This window comes from Podarcis pityusensis (assembly GCF_964106645.2).
Source record: "Podarcis pityusensis genome assembly, chromosome: 2".
NCBI classification, from domain to species: domain Eukaryota; kingdom Metazoa; phylum Chordata; class Lepidosauria; order Squamata; family Lacertidae; genus Podarcis; species Podarcis pityusensis.
Genome location: NC_138029.1, coordinates 57,414,102 through 57,431,126, shown reverse-complemented (window position 1 = coordinate 57,431,126; position 17,025 = coordinate 57,414,102). Strand labels below are relative to the sequence as shown.

The following is a 17,025-nucleotide window of genomic DNA, read 5'->3' as shown; positions in this document are numbered from 1 at the left end:
CGACCAATGTCCTCTGTCCTTGACACTTCTGTTGCCCTGTGATATTCCAAGGTAAGGCATAGCTCTTTTCTCCTAAGAGGTTTCCTGCAAAGGTGTCCGGTTGCTAAACAACAAAGCCGAGTGCCAACATTCACCTGAATTGGGAGCATGGGAAGCCACAGTCTATTGCTCTGCACTGACTGGATGCAGATTTCCAGACTGTCAGGCAGAAGTCCTCCACAGCCCTGAGGGCAGATGCTGGGGACTGAACCGAGGACCTTTTGCATGCAAAGTGTGTCCTGCACCACTCGGCTACAGCAGATCTTTTTTGCACACCTTGTATGGCAAATGATTTAAACTTTATTTCCAAATACCCATTTGAGCATTAGTACAGCTCAAGACCAGAAGATTGGATCATAAGGTTGACAGGATCCTCACCTCTCCCTGGCAGGATTCTTTTGCCACTAATAAGCTACCTGGTAAGCAGGACTGTGGCTCGGTGCTAGAACCTATGTGCTTTGCTTGCAAAAAGTTCCAGTTCCAATCCCTGGTATTTCCAGGTAGGGCTGGAAAAGATTCCTGTTTGAAATTCTGGAGAGCTGCTGCCAGTCAGTGTTAGATACTGAGACAGACAGACCAATGGTCGGACTCATTTTATAAGACAGCTTCCTATGTTCTTCAATAGAAATGTAGCAGGTGACACTTTGCGGGGATACAAAGGCGATTTGATAACCAAAATTTAATAGATTAGATTTTTCCTACCAGGCAGCTTGGCACAGAAATCCTACTAGGGAGAGAAAAAGAAGGCAACCTTATGAACTAATCTTGCAGACTTAAAGTATTAGACGCCTGCTATGGCTTAAATCGGCACTTGGATATCAACTTTAAATGACAATGTAACATTAGTTAATACCCAGCAGGTTTTTGCTACCATGATCACAATGTTTTCTCAGTGGAAGAGGCTATCTTTTTATCTTCCTCTCTTTTGTTCAATTTTTTTTAAAAGGAAAGTGAGTTTGATCCACATTATCCATAAGGACACTTGAAGCGTAATTAACGTGGAATTAAACTGCTACAGAATTGTAAGCCCAGCCCATAACACTAAACATGCTCACGAATGGCAAAAAGAATTAAGCTACCAACCTTTAAGCTACTATTTATTTATTTTGGCTATGGAAATCATGGCAAACTAACTGAAATGACAGTGATCATAAATCACACATCTAAAATGTGGAGTGGTGTTTCTAATCCTGCTTAATGAGTCTAAGAACAGGACTATATAAAGTAACTTTCTTCTGGATGCATTCATCCAGGAACAGAGAGACTGATGGCACATGTTCCTCGATTGTACTAAACTTTCATGAACAGTCCAACACATTCTTGCTAAGGCTGGACAAATCCTTTGATGTAACAATGCTTTGATGTAGGATAAATTGATCCTATTTTTACAACCCATCATTGATTCTAGGTTCTCATTTAACCTACAAAGACATTACATTATTTCACATTCAAACTAAGAAGAGCAATGCACAGAAGGAATCACCTGTGGCTACATTTTACAATTATATTTCCTTCTCATATTACAGTGACAACTTCTCACAGTCTTACAGGAGATTATATCCATGTAAGCCCCGATGAATTATGACTTACATAAATACAGAAGCTGACAGCGTGGTAGGCCTCTGCCACTCAGCTGAAGTTCCTCTGACTGAGTCGCTGCTGCATACCAGGATGGAGAGGAGAAGGAGCAAGATGCCATTAAGGTCAGCACAGTGCTAACGTGCCTGCAGAACTAATAGAGTGCTCCTGCTGGTGCATTTGCACTGTACTGCCTTGCCACTGACCCTCATCATCATGGTATGCAGTAGTGATTCAGTTGGAGGGAGGTCAGATGAGTGGCACAGCCCCACCATGCTTCCTGCTACTGCATTAATTGTAGGACCCATGCTTTAAGAAAGCAAAAGTCAACCAGTTAGAAGAGTTGGTAAATACAATGGGAAGGACTATCAGTGTATCTAATAAGGCACTGCACGAGACTGAGGTTTTTCAGCAATGCAGATGAAGCTTTACTGTAGGAAACACATTTATGGTATATACTCCAATCTGGAGTACAGAGAGAGAGAGAGAGACAGACAGAGAATGATGGGAAAGGACATTCCTATTGGCAATTCTTCCAGAGCACAAGGAGAAGAAGCGTTCAAAGTTCTGTGACCCATTTTAGGTAACACGGACTGCTATCTCATTTTGAAGCTGAGGACACACTGCTCCAGCCCTGATTTGCTTCCCTCTTTCCAAAATATTTCTAACTTTATCCTCAAGTTGGGATGTTATCCTCATACAAAAGTGTTTAAAGACTTGAACAAAATTCTGAAACCTTTTCTAGGCAGAAAAAGACTCACTGATCATTGTAGGCTAGTATCTTAACTGATACTTGAATTATTTTGATGGATCTGGAGATTTCAGCATCCTGCAAAAAAAACACTCAACCCAGCTCTGTTTGAAAAAGTATCACCAGATGCACCAAGGCAAGGAGGACCTCTCAAAAAGACAGTTTCACATCCGGTAGCTGTTTCCACATCAAAGTAACCGATTCACCGCATGTTATACATTCTGCTGAAATTTTTTTGCAACATAAATAGATAGAATATTCACCTCTGTCACTTTCAAAAAACCTGAAAAATCAGCAACCACATTCCCATGAGTCAGCATAGCACCTTTAGGGTTACCTGGAGAATGGAAGAAGAAAAATACATCAAAGGAACACTTAAGAGTTTCCAAAGTTGAATTAAAGGGAATTCCCGTTCCTTTATCTGGACCAAAGCATAATACGGAGATGAGGAACCTGCAGCAGGGCAGATGTTTCTGGACTCTCGCCTTCCATCAGCCCCAGCCAACAGGACCGATGGTCAGGGATGATGGGAGGAGTCCAGCAAAACCTGAAGCACCACAGGTTCTCCACCACTGATAAAGCAGAATCACCTCAGTGACCCAAACTGAGCCCTGTGCCTACATTTGAAATCCCAGCAAAGCTGTAGTTAAATCAGGATTCCCTTCCGTTATGCCTATCATGCAGATGAAATTAGACTTCTGTGAACACTATTGTCATAAACAAGTCTGTCATGGAAAGACTGAAGGGAAGATTATAGTTGGTATATAGCAGAGACAACCAGCACCACTGGACTCTCTCAGGAAACTGCCTCTGGATTATTTAGTATACAGTGAGCCATAATAGGATGCACATTCTCAGCTGATTTGTTGAGCACTTTAACAATTTAAGATGCTTTAATTGCACTAGTTTTAAAGAAAGCACACTCATGGAAGGGAGGTGTAAAAAGCCCCATGTGTAACCACAAAACGAACCTCCAGGGACCACCAGCAGTGGACCTTTTCCATTCCCTGAGGAATACTTTTCTATCTGGTATTGAAAGAGGGCACAATAAGCTTTTCCTCCAAGTGATCTCATTTTGAAGTATTTAAAGTATCATTAAAATGAACATGCTTGTTCCTGGACTACCTTGAAAAGCAAGCAGCTTTTTAATGCTTTCAAAGGTTTGTGTGTTATAGCTTTATATATCTCAAACCATTACTTCAGTATTGCTTAAGACGCCCACCGGGATTTCTCCAAAGCAATCCATTTGGTTTTTGTGTGAGGAATATGGGAGGCAGCACCATCTTGCCCCTTGCCTCAGACAGCAGTATGTTTTTGGCCAGAATTTTGTCCACAAGTGACATCTAAATTAGCAGCAATGGATCTATCATTAATTGTGTTAATACAATAACCGTGTGAACTAAAACTGCGTAGCTTGGCCCAACACCTATAGGGCAAGTCAGAAGTGTATGTGTGTATATGGGAAGAATGTACCCCAAGGTAAAGAACAGGGTTTGGTTCCGAGTCTCTGATTTGGACTGTGTCTCACACCCTAGATAGTCCCTGACTGATGTTTAGACTAGCAATGATCATTATATTTAAAACATTTAGGGCTATTTTGTATGGCGTACTTCCATTCACAGAAGGCTCTTTGATCCACTGAAGGCTTCAATGAACAGGAGCGATGTTCACAAATTTCCCTTTTCTCCTACAGCCATTGCACCCTCCCTCCTGCTGTCCTGGAAGGTCCCAAGCATATTTAGGCTGCAATTTCTAGTGTTGCCACCTCAACATGGCAGGAAGCAGGAAAAGAAGTCATGTTGAAGGCAAAAATGGTTTCCTGTTAGGAGAAGGGACCTAGCCCTCCCGCTGCCACAGGCTTGTTCACTCATTCATTCTCTCTCCTCTCACACAGCCACAACTAGATCAGCAGATTCCACTTTCCCTTTAGATTAATTGTGGTTTAGCATTTAATACTGAACCCTAAAACTGTGCTCTGTCTTCACCATGGCAGGTAAAAACAAACCAGCTTCATAAACTATTCATTATGTTTGTTTATTTTTCTACATTTACAGCCTACCTTTCTTTCATCATGGAACCCAAGCCAGTGTACATGTGGCTCTGAAGTGATCACCCAGCCAGGCACTGACCAGAGCTGGACTTGCTTAGCTTCAGCAAGGTGGTACATGATTTGCCCTCAGACCAGGAAGCTAAACTATGCCCTGAAGCTGGCTTCCTTTTGCTAACTACATTTAAGATTAACCACAGAATGTCTTTGTTTGGACAATCTGGAAAGCTGTGCTTAATTGCTATGGTGTAGCATTATGTCTGAACTAGACCGGTGTATTGCACAACTCATACAAGAGCAAGAGCATGCTACGGAAAACATCACACTGAGATTGTTAAATGTAAAGGTGCAATGCAAGCAGCAGCACCCAGACACCTGGAGCCCTTGCATCAGATCCAGATCAAAACCAGCACACAATCCAAATGCCTAGGGAAAAATTCCATTGCTCAGTGGCCATTCAATTGGGTCAGGAAACGGCGCCAGAGTCTGTACACCCTTAGCCTAACACACACTAGGAGCATTTTAAATTCCAAAAACTTAATATGCAAAACAAACAGAGTTCTTGTTAAAAGAGATTTTGTCCTACAGTTAATAACTAATAAAATAATTTATCTTCATTACCACTAGTGACTGTTTCAGCATCTTTGGAAGTAGCTAAGACTCAATCAAGAAGGTTTTGTTGTTTTTTTTAAAAAAAAATAACTGTTAGGCTCACAGATTAATATCCCAGTACGTTTCCGAGCACAATTCAAAGTGTTGGTGCTGACCTTTAAAGCCCTAAATGGCCTTGGTCCAGTATACCTGAAGGAGCATCTCCACCTCCATCGTTTTGCCCGGACACTGAGGTCCAGCACCGAGGGCCTTCTGGTGGTTCCCTCACTGTGAGAAGCCAAGTTACAGAGAACCAGGCAGAGGGTCTTCTCGGTAGTGGCACCCGCCCTGTGGAATGCCCTCCCACCAGATGTCAAAGAGAAAAATAACTACCAAACTTTTAGAAGACATCTGAAGGCAGCCCTGTTTAGGGAAGCTTTTAATGTTTAATAGGTTATTGTATTTTAGTGTTTTGTTGGAAGCCACCCAGAGTGGCTGGGGAAACCCAGCCAGATGGGCGGGGTATAAATAATAATAATAATAATAATAATAATAATAATAATAATAATAGTAAAAGTGAATTTCTGAGAAAGGAGAATAAATGTAAAGCTTATTTGTGTTATATTTTATGCCTTGCCTCAAACAAGAAAAACTCAGCTTCTTCAGTCATGGCAATTCATAACTTTTTTTCTTTGGGGGTGGCTGTGTCCAACCTCAACTCTTAAGTCTTGCCACTATAGAATACAGTATCAATTTATCATTTGTCATCTTACTGGAATTAATGTCATAAAAATTAGTAGATAGCTTCTTGGATCACTTGGATGCAACCATTCAGTTATGGCAGGTTTTCAGAAGGGACATTTGGCACAGTTTTGAAAGAACTGTCACAATCATCATACAATGCTCTTTGCCCTCTTTGTTTTCTATCAAAGTCAATTCCTATGAGGGGCTAGTTCCTAAGGTCATGGTGGTGGACAATATGCCTGCATCCTCTGGCTGGAAAGGCTTAAGGAGAAAGATACAAGCAGAGATTTTTTTTTCCAGGGCGGCAGCATTTCATTGTTTCTGTTATCTTTAGTTTTCTAGTGCTTTTTTTTTTTTACTTTGCTGCTGGGTAACATTGGATCCTGACTAAGTTACTCAGGATAAAGCCCATGGATATTGGCAGTGATCTGTTTGTAGTTCTCATTCTGCCCTGCTCGAAAATGAGGTGGGATTGGCTGCATGGTTAAAATAATCAGAAGCCGCAAACAGGAGTTGTTATATATATTTTTACATTAGTGAACATTTCAAGTGATAAGAAACTTTGGCTCATTAGCTGTAATGGTTCAGCTAGGCTGACTTTTATTTATTTTTTAATAGTAAACTTAATAAGCAATGTTAAGCTAAAACTAGTGATATCCTCAGAGAATTCTGCATACATGTTTCTATTATTTTTCAAAATGCAATGAATGAATTTAAGTAACTTACAAAGCAGCAGTCTGTCTGTTTATCATCTGCCAGTGTTCTACAATTTGTATAGTAGTATATTTTCATATCCTTTCTGGTATATATGAAATATGTTTTAAAATATACACATAACTTAAATTTACATACATCTGATATCTATTTACATATTATTTTAATGGAATCAAAATGCTTTTCTGTACAATGTCACCATTATTAAGGCCCAAGGAAAACTGTTGCAAAACTGGTAAAGTTTACCTGTAGTGCCACTAGTAAAACAGACTATTGATAGATCTTCTGGTCGAGGAGGCTAGAAAAGTCATGGAAGAAAAAGAAATGTCTTAGTTCATTTATTTTACTTATTTATATGATTTACACCCCAGCCTTCCGTCCCAAGGAGAGCAGGGAGCTCCTTGTACATTGCTTATCCATTTTTAACCTTACAGTGCAGGTTTGAGACAAATTATTATGCTTTCCCACTGTGTGAATTCTTTGTCCCTCCGGCCAAAGTATTTTGTTCCAAGCATACGAAGCAGATGACTTTCTTTGAATAACTTGCCATGCAGGAGTGCTGGGCGGCAATCATATGCACACTTAGCTGAGACTAAGTCCCACTGGATGCAATGGGACTTACCTCTGAGTAAGAGATTGTACTCAGGGCTGGCCCATGATATTTAGCCACTTGAGGAAATCATAAATTGGTGCCCTCGGCTCCCTCCTCCTCTGTCACCTGAGGCGACTGGAAGTGGTGCAGGGAACCCCCAGCACATTGAAGGTGTCAAGGGAGGGAAAAATAGAGTCTGGAGAGGAGCAGGCAGTGGCAGAGGGACCTTTGCCCCCAGGGGCAACTGGGATGGCAGTAACTCCTATCTGCAGCCGGAGGAGGAGCAGCAAAGTTATGTGAAGGATCTGCTGCCAGCCTACGGCCTCAGCGAGGCTAATTAACAAGCCGATCCTGTTTGTACTATTAGTTAAAGTGATTCCCAGCCTTCTAGCAGCTCTGGTGATGCTGTCTGAACTAAGGTAGTTAGGTAGTAGGTGCCCAGCACAGTCATTTCCTCAGAGTTCACTGCTTTATTTTTTCTCAGCTGATACTTCATGTGAGAAAAATTCAGAATTTTTAATTTCTGCCCCACAGTGGATCACTTTGTAGTCTCTGATCATATTGAATGTTGAAGCAATCCATTTGTTTACCCAGGGTGCTTTGTAATGAAGAAGGGGCCTTTGTAATAACTGTTTCGGAGGCCACCTCTAGCATGTCATTTGGCTAGGCACCTATCTGTACTAGACTATATTTACCAAGTGTCTTACCTCCTTCTCCAAAGCAAATTTCCCTTCCCCATCTTACTCCCATTTTACTTATCTCATGCCTTGTCCATTAAGCTGAAATATTCTGAAAAAAGGGACCCAGGGGCACAACTTCTAATACACAGCAAGAAACGTGGCCAATTGTGCTTTTCACAAGTAACTTGGATTCCATTAAAAACCACATGGTACTTAAATATGAGAATCATCTACAAAGACCCCTGCACCAGCTTTCATTAAAACAAATGGGCCATGCACAAGGACGGAGACAGGCTGTTCTGCAGCTTTCATTCATTTCAGTTATGCTTGCACCGGAGATGTTTATGGTAAATTGTGCTCATTGTTTATGAGGAAATGTTCAGTGTGGAATAAAAGGGATTATACTCACTACAGGGGCACGCCAACTTTCTCGACCACAGTCCTGAAAGGATTTAATAAAAAGGAGAGCAATTTAATATATGTGGATTGGCCAAAGGCCTTTCCCTGCAGCAGGAAGGTGTCTAACCTGGTGCCCTTTAGATGTTGCTGGAATATCATCCTTGACCATTGGCCTTGCTGGCTGGGGGTGATGGAAGTTTGAGTCCCAACAACATCTGGAAGGCCAGAGGTTAACCACCCATGCTATAGCCTGTGGATTGGCCCACTTTCTTGAGTCACCAGGGCTACGCTTTCTGCAGATGCCTTTCTGCAGTATGCCTCTCATTTGCTTGTGTCATGTTGTAATATCAGATGGCGACAAATAAGAGGAAAAACTGTTTGCACAATGAAAAGCATAGACATAAAAAATAATCACCTCTTATTATTATTACTTTGCCCATCTTTGATTGTCCATCAGTGCATTTTATACTTGGGCTAGTCTTGACAAGTCTTCACACACACACACACACACACACACACACACACACTATGATGGCATATCACATAACTTTAATTTGTTATAATTCTGTGGAACTGCTGCTTAACTGCATGAACAGTGTAACGTGAGATCAGTTAAACAGTGCATAAGAACCTTACCTCTACTTCCTGCATAGCCTGGATTTGAACTCCACACTTTTGCCCTCTTTCTTTAAGATCCTTCTCAAAAGGGTCCATCAAAATAATGAATTTCAAGCCCGGAGTTTGTTTTTTCTCTACATTTTCTAAGAGGACTCTGGCTTTTTCGGGCTTATCACAAACTACTATAGAAATATCAGCTAAACACAAAAAGAAACAAACAGAAAATTGTAGTGCAGTGTCAACACATTTCTATTTTTAAAAAATCATAATCCGCCCTCCATTGAAATTTGTCACTGACCGTTATACAAAGAGATATAGGAATGCAGAGGAGCCTTTTCTGTGGTGGCCTCCCATCTGTGAAAAACCCTCCCACCCTTTACAGGAAGAAGCAGGACCAACATTGTTATCATTTCAATGCACAGCTTAAGGTTTATTCATTTGCCAATGCATTTTAAGTGCTTTATGTTGATTCACCTACTCTGGTGTTTAACTGACTTTTTTGTTCATTGGTGCATTTCAGTATGTTGCTTATTTTATTATTTGGTTGGCTGGCTTTTATTTAATTGGTGATGTCCAACTGAGTCATATTCAGAATAGAGCACTGAAATCAATAGTCTTAAGTGGATGGATTTTTTTGGAGTAAGACCAGCACCAGATATCAGCCTATGTTTTGTACTTCACCCGGGTCAATACCGCGGAATAGCTCAAATAAACAAATACACCAATTCCTTAATTTAACAGCTCTTGCTTTTCCAGGCTCATCAACCACACTTGCTTTCTTCTGTGTATCTTGATTTCAATATTTTAAAATTTTAGTTTTCAACTTGTTCTAGTTTTCAACTTGTTCTTCATCTTCTGGCCTGACTCTCCCCATGGCTGATCGTGCCCTACTTTATAAATGTCATGAGCCACTTTGGGGTCTTTGGGCAAAAAGCAGGATACAAAATAACACACTCTCACACACACTTTATGACAGTTTTCCTTTGGAAATACTGGTATACACCTTCAATTGCTTTAGTATTTATAAAGAAAGGGAGCAGAGAGATCAATCTTTTCTGATGGGAAATGATTGTTGCCAGAAAAAAAGCCAAAACGCAAAATGAAAGTGCAGGTGTTCTGGTACCATATTGCCAGTGGATGACTGCTGAAATGAACTAGTGTTACCCTGGAACTTCAAAAAGGAAACCATTACAGAACCACAACTAGACTCTGTTGATACTAGTGCTTAATGTTCAAATTCCACCTTGGGTATCTTCTGAAGTGTATTCAAAGGTATGAATTTGACAGGTTAGGTTGCCCTGCTGAAATTTTAATAGCTTTTTTTTTGTAGGGAATGAGGACTTGGTAAAGGATCTTAAAAAGATACAGTATCTGAATATTAACACTAAAAGTACCTATTAAATATCACGATGTTGATATTGGCTTGACAACCTACACAATAAAACACACAGTCAACCAAACTGCCCTAGGGTAGCTTGGTTGGCTATATCATCCTGCCAAGGAGTACCATTATATATCAGTCGTGTGATAAAACAACCACCTGTAACCTCCCAGTCAGTCTTTTGTGTGTGTGCAAGACCTTCTGTTTTCCTCTTCTAACATTTCACTAGAAAGTGAGGATTCAGAAGTGAAGCGATTCTTATTGGTGAAATAATGCTCCCAAAGCCAAAGCTGTTGCTGTTTTACATAGCAAAAATAGCTTTCTATGAAGCTATTTACTCACAATGAATCTACATTTCTTTTTACCTGTGTTGATAATATAACGAATGGCTCCAGGGCCTAACGTATCATACAGGGGAACCACAACCATGGAATAGGTATAGCAAGCCAGCTCAGAAATGATCCACTGGAAGGAGATTATGAAAGGTATAAGTTACAGTTTGCAATAAATATGAATAAAATGTGAAGTTGGAGATAAGGCTCTGGTTTTCTTGAAGCTCACCTCTGGCCGGTTTTGTGCAAAAACCCCAATAAACTGACTTGCTGATGGTTTGCACCCCTTTTGGAGTAAACCTGATCCCAATGCTTCTGCTCTTTCGGCAACCTGAAAGTAAAAGAAAACACTTAAGGAGAATTAACAGAGGATCATCTTGCACATTGCATTAGGCAAATCCAACGATATTCTTAACAGGGATTTTGTGCTTGTTCACAAACAGCTCTTATAGTGTATGGGCACTTCCAAAGAGTTGTTTAGGTAAAGGTAAAGGGACCCCTGACCATTAGGTCCAGTCGCAGATGACTCTGGGGTTGCGGCGCTCATCTTGCTTTACGGGCCGAGGGAGCCGGCATACGGCTTCCAGGTCATGTGGCCAGCATGACTAAGCCGCTTCTGGCGAAACCAGAGCAGTGCACGGAAACGCCATTTACCTTCCCGCCAGAGCGGTACCTATTTATCTACTTGCACTTCGTGCTTTCGAACTGCTAGGTTGCCAGGAGCAGGGACCAAACAACGGGAGCTCACCCCGTCGCAGGGATTTGAACCGCTGACCTTCTGATCAGCAAGCCCTAGGCTCTGTGGTTTAACCCACAGCACCACCCGCGTCTCATAAAGAGTTGTTTACTGTGAACCAAAGAAGAATGGCAACTTAAGTTGACAGAATATGCACAACTTGCAGACTTAACATATAGAATCCGAGAACAAGAAGAACATACATTTAAAGAAGATTGGAAAACATTTATTGAATATATGGGAAATAATTGTGTACAGCTGAAAACACTGGCAGCATTAAGATAAATTAAGCAGTGTAAATAACTTTTGATGGATGCAATAATGGAATACTGATTGGTATAGTTTTTGTAAAATATTCAGGGATTTATGATATTAAAATGAATATATATATATATATATATATATATATATATATATATGAGTTGTTTACTGTGAATTTGGTGGTTCTCATGCATGGAAGTTTTGAGCAGCATCCACACAACATCATATTCATCAAAATGCTGTCCCATATTGTTTTCCCATTAAATAATTTGATTTTAACCTCCCTCCCTTCAGAAATAGTAAATCCAGATGTCAGGGAACTGCCATCAGCTCAGAGGCGAGAGGTGGAAGGGCAATTGGGTTACAGGGAGCCTCCGAAGATCGTGTGAAGCAGCTCTTCCTCTGGCGAGGAGGGAAGCCCCGCCTCCAGTGGGGAAGGGATGTAGGGCTCGGAAGATGCTAAAGAGAGCTGCAACACCGGGCCTGAGCAAAGTGGGGGGGAGGCAGGTCCCCTTTGCCCACGCCCTCTCTGCACAGTCGGTTTACGCGCAGAGAGGGGAGGCGTAGGATGGGGGTTAAAAGACTCCTATGCTGGGGAAAGTTTAAGGACCGCCCATTCCCAGATTCTGCTAGCGAGTGAGCAGACATGGACTTGAGATGCTCTGCACTGTAAATGTTTTGTACAGATAATAAAGCCTTGAAAAGACCATTGGGAATCTTGCCTATTCGCTCTCGAGCAACCACACCGGCAGACACACGTAACACCAGATAAAATTGGAAAGGAGATATGGGATTTCATCTTAATGAAGACAACATCATATGGACACTATAGAAACCTTCCATATGTGAGCATTACTAAGTTCACAACAAACTGCTGTGTGGAAGGAACACATATTCCACAAGAGCAATAATTCAAAAACCCTCTTCTAATGTTGTTGCTCTATTAAGAAAAATATAACATGAACCTCACCTCTTTATAGGTCAACCACTGGTAAGGCTGTTTTGGTTTCCTGAATCCTAAGCAGGGGCCATTTTCTAAAGAAAAACAGATGAAATGAGCTATAAGAACCATAATTCTTTCCCAAAAAAGATGGTTAATAATGCACTTCCTGGCAGCCTGAGTGCTCCTCAGCAGGACAGCATGCCTAAAAATAAACCATTGTTATTATCAAGGTCAGGGTGTATGTCAGCAATCCAGGAGTTCATACAGAGAACCATCAAATGCAAACGGAAGCTATCTTGCCTAATGGAATAGCATTCTGTAAGTTCCCTCAAGGACCATTCAGTGTTCTCATTTAGAAATGAGAAGGTGACTGTGACATTAAGCACCTCCACTGCCTTATTAATATATCTAGACTCTAGAGGGCTGCATCATCATTATCTGATTGATACTTCCATTCTAAATGTCACCTCCCATTGGTTCAGTTTGCTTTGGCAGAAGGGAAAATAAGAAAAACCTCCATCTAACAAGAACAAAATACTGCATATTTTTCAGGAGGGATGGAAGGGAGGGCTATGTGAGGTGTGATTATAACATCAGATTTATCCTAAAGGTTGGTAGAATTGTTATAGCATGATTTTAGCTCCTCCTGGAATGAGCGATATTATCTCTTTTGCTTCAGAACAGAGTAATTTATACTCTGATTACTGTTCACCCAAAGAGGGGCTGCCAGAATGAGCGCACACACAGTTAATACTGCTAGATGCTGAAGCTGTTTGAACCAATGTGCAAGGGTTGCAATATCAATTGCAGTGAACAATTTGGACCACCACCTCGTTTTCTAGATCCCAAACTGCTTCCAGCCCATTGCAGTTTCCAATCTTGGACAACATCAAAGTTCAGTTCACAACTGGCCTCTTACAGAAAGTGAGCCAACAGCCCCCCTGCGGGTCTAGTAGGAAGTTTAGGCGAGAAGATGAACATTATGATCTACAAGTCCACATTAACACTTCCAAATACTTACCAGATATATTAAAACCCCTTCTAAAAACCTCATACATGGTCCTTGCGTCATCATAGTAGTGGGTTAGCAGTTGGGAGCTGTCACCTATTACAGATCTCCGTGCACCATCCCAGCCCTACAGTGAAACAACACAGACAACGGGAGATCAGGAGTTTGGCCCTTAGTCACATTCCAGTAACTCAGACAAAGTTCTTAAAGCCAGTACAGACTCTGAGACAGTATAAAGAAAACTATGCTAAACACTCCTTAATCCCCAATGCAAACAGACATGCAGCCTACACCTACACATAGCTTCATTTGCTCACATTGATCCCTTCTTGTCCCTGCCTTCTCCACCTTTTCACGTCTTTCCGGCAAGACTGTCAAGATCCTAAAAAATGTGAGGGTTGACATGACATCCCTTTTGTCAATTTACAGTAGCACTATTTGGGCATTTAGCTGTGCTCATGTGTAAGCAATCACACAATGTGGAGTGGGGAGGACACTGCTAAGCCCCTCCTCTCCAGCATGTCATCTCTGCTCTACGAACAACTCTTCCAAGAGTTGCAAAAGTCTGTAGCACAGAGCTTCCTCCTCTCACGCAGGCCGCCTGCTTGATCTAAAACCCAGATTGTGCAACTGCTTACACATGCGGATGCTTGGATTGTGCTACAGAATAAATAGTGTCAGCATGATCGCTCAAAGGCCAAATAGCATACAAGCATGCGCTTGCAGGAGCCTCAGCTGTAGGAGAGCATGTGGATGGATATATCAATCTGCGTTACCTTCAAAGCTACATGTTACGGTGCAGTGAAAACATAATTGCTTGCTAAAAGTTTCTATTTATGCTTCGTTTATGCATAACATTACAGAACATTCCAAACCTGCAATTTTGCTGTATTGATTTTTCTGAATTCTTGTTTTGTACAATGTGCTTTCAAAATACTCTTACCGCTGGCTGCAGAAATGCTCCCTGTGGACACTTGCATGGAATTAAATGTATATTTCATGAGTCTTGCTGCATCATTCATGTTACTCACAAAGAAGTCAATTGGAGGGGGGGAATACTGTTCTATGCACAGCTGTGTGCCTCAACCTTCAAAACAGCTGCTTTTCCCCTACTCACCTTTGACAGTGTCTCTTCATGAAGTTGAACATTGGCACGACGTGAATTTTGTGGCCTACTATCTCATTTCTAATGTAGTGGGAACATTTTAATGGTCTCCTTATTTTATACATCAAAGAGTAGCCTAAAGTTTCAATCAAAATTTTCCTGAACTTTCCTATTTCAAATAAAATGAACAAATCCACTGATCAGCCTGGATATTATTATTATTATTATTATTATTATTATTATTATTATTATATGATCGTCCTTCTCCAGATCGGTTGAAGAAAATACCAGGTTTAGGTATGGCTGATCCTTGTGATTAGTGGACTTGAAAAAAAACTAGATCTCATCATTACAGTTCAGAGACAATGTATTCTTAATTATTCCTCTGTGTTAACTTCTGCCCCTTCAGTATGTTCATTCTTAATTCCTTTCTCCGATTGGTCTTTCTAGGCTTACTGCATGGTTGCTTGGTGATTTCTCAGAGTAGGGGGAAAAGCTTCATGTATCACTGGTTGAGCAGTCCATTTGCCTCAACAATCCCTCATAAGCCCATGTGATAAAACCACTTCAACACCCACCATGCCCAAGTAGTTTGTTTTCAGCTGTCTCAAAATTATATATTTGGATAACACTAAGTAACCCCAAAAGCATAAAGGATTAGAGTTCACAATCACCATAGGTAAGTTTTTGTATGGACTTTAAAAATAAAATAATAATGAGGGGTTTTTGAGTATCATAATAGGAATCTCAATAGTATAATTACCTTGCTTTGTCTAGGCTTTTACAAATATGTCTCCAAGGATTAAAAGCATGTTACAAACAAGAACAATGGCAAGGGAACTGTATTGCATCATTCATTTTTCAGAAAACAAACATGTAAATATTTCATTAATATTTAGGCAGCTAGATATCCCATGTTTTATCATTTTCAGTGGTCAGCACAAAAAAACACTTTGCTCCACAGAACTGGAATTCAGTCCAGCAAGTGCTTTCTTGAAAGCGCTTGTTCATCACAAACAAACATATTTTAAAAAATAAGATATCAAAGTAATACCAAGCTAATGAAATATTCAGTAATTATTTGGATTAAGGCATTTTTGCTGCAAAAACAAATATGTGGTTGAGAGGCGCACATGGCAGTAATCGGCAGACAAGCAGGCCATACTAAGTTTGTTCTGATATATTAGTATCCAGAGGAAAACTCAAAAACCACTTTGGACAAGCCATTCTGTTAAAATCAATTGTACTGTCACAATGTTTAAGATTGCTGCCTATGAATATTGTAAAAAATCAATGAAGTAAGAGCCATGCTGCCTACTAATGAAAAAAGCGCAGCAAAAACACAGCAACAACTTTTCATAAAGTCTAACTCTTGTTTTTTGTAAAGAGCATAAAGACTCACCTCAACTTCTTCTGATTGCATCAGGAGGTCACATGGTGGTTTCACTGCTTTTGGCCGGCTGGCCAACCAGTAAGCAACAACAGCTGCAAAGGCACCAATGCCAACCAAGGTAGCAGCCGGCAAACTTCGGAAAAACTGACTGAAGTCTTCAAACTCTGGAAGCCGCAGGTTCCTGAGGATCTCTTGCGCTTGCATCTTTTCAAAGATTGAAATGGCAACTTCTGCAGAACCCAATGGAGAAACAATGAATTAGTTCACAGCAGGGTCAAAAGACAGAGGACCCCAAAGGTGGGGTTTTTTAGGACCATACAACACCGATCTTAAAGGATCTTCCCAGGCTCCCAGTACATTTCCAAGAACAATTCAAAGTGTTGGTGCTGACCTTTGAAGCCCTAAACGGCCTCGGCCCAGTAAACCTGAAGGAGCATCTCCACCTCTATCGTTTAGCCCAGACATGGAGGTCCAGTGCCAAGGGTCTTCTGCTGATTCCCTCACAGCGAGAAATGAAGTTACAGGGAACCAGGCAGAAGGCCTTCTTGGTAGTGATGCCCTCCATGTGGAACGCCTTCCCTTCAGATGTCAAGGACCATCTTCTCCTTTACCTCAGCAGCCAAGGGTCTTGTGCCAGCCCCAGCCAGCACTGACTCAGATTGGGCCTTGACACCCACCCACAGTGCATTTTGCTTCATACTATTTCCGGGGTGGGGGGGATGAAATGGGACACTTGCAACTAGTGTGCCACTTTCTGTGGCCAAAGTAAAATATCAACCAACTCGTGGTTGCTACGCCTCTCCTATAACTATAGTCTTATTAAGAAAACAACAACTGAAAATGCCCCCACAAAAGCTGCTTCCAGCAAGAGAAGGGCTTGTGCTTACTTACAGATTTCATTTCAAATATCATTAAGCCTCAGTAACAACCTCATGATGACATAGCATCACAGCATGTTGAAAACAAAAGCAAGTGTTGCTTCTGTGAGAAGCAGCAAATCCCTCAGTTATGAAAACCCTTAACAGAAAATTTAGACCAGAACTAAAGCCATAACACTTTCAGTGTACATCTTTGAGAATGCTTAAAGCCTGCTTGTTTACTTGCCTCCACTT

The 17,025-nt window shown here is 41.1% G+C and overlaps 1 protein-coding gene across 12 annotated transcripts in view; it reads right to left on the bottom strand.

The window, feature by feature from the left end:
- The window catches only part of ACSL6 (acyl-CoA synthetase long chain family member 6), a 76,660-nt gene that overhangs the window by 18,915 nt on the left and 40,720 nt on the right, over positions 1–17,025 (bottom strand). For all 12 annotated transcript variants that reach the window (XM_080997140.1, XM_080997145.1, XM_080997136.1 and 9 more), the window contains 9 exons: positions 15,923–16,143; positions 13,428–13,542; positions 12,434–12,498; positions 10,696–10,797; positions 10,500–10,599; positions 8,772–8,950; positions 8,146–8,178; positions 6,711–6,762; positions 2,632–2,705 (listed from right to left, as the gene is read on the bottom strand). In XM_080997140.1, coding sequence (XP_080853266.1) covers positions 2,632–2,705; positions 6,711–6,762; positions 8,146–8,178; positions 8,772–8,950; positions 10,500–10,599; positions 10,696–10,797; positions 12,434–12,498; positions 13,428–13,542; positions 15,923–16,143 — 941 coding nt within the window. The remainder of the gene's footprint in view (positions 1–2,631; positions 2,706–6,710; positions 6,763–8,145; positions 8,179–8,771; positions 8,951–10,499; positions 10,600–10,695; positions 10,798–12,433; positions 12,499–13,427; positions 13,543–15,922; positions 16,144–17,025) is intronic.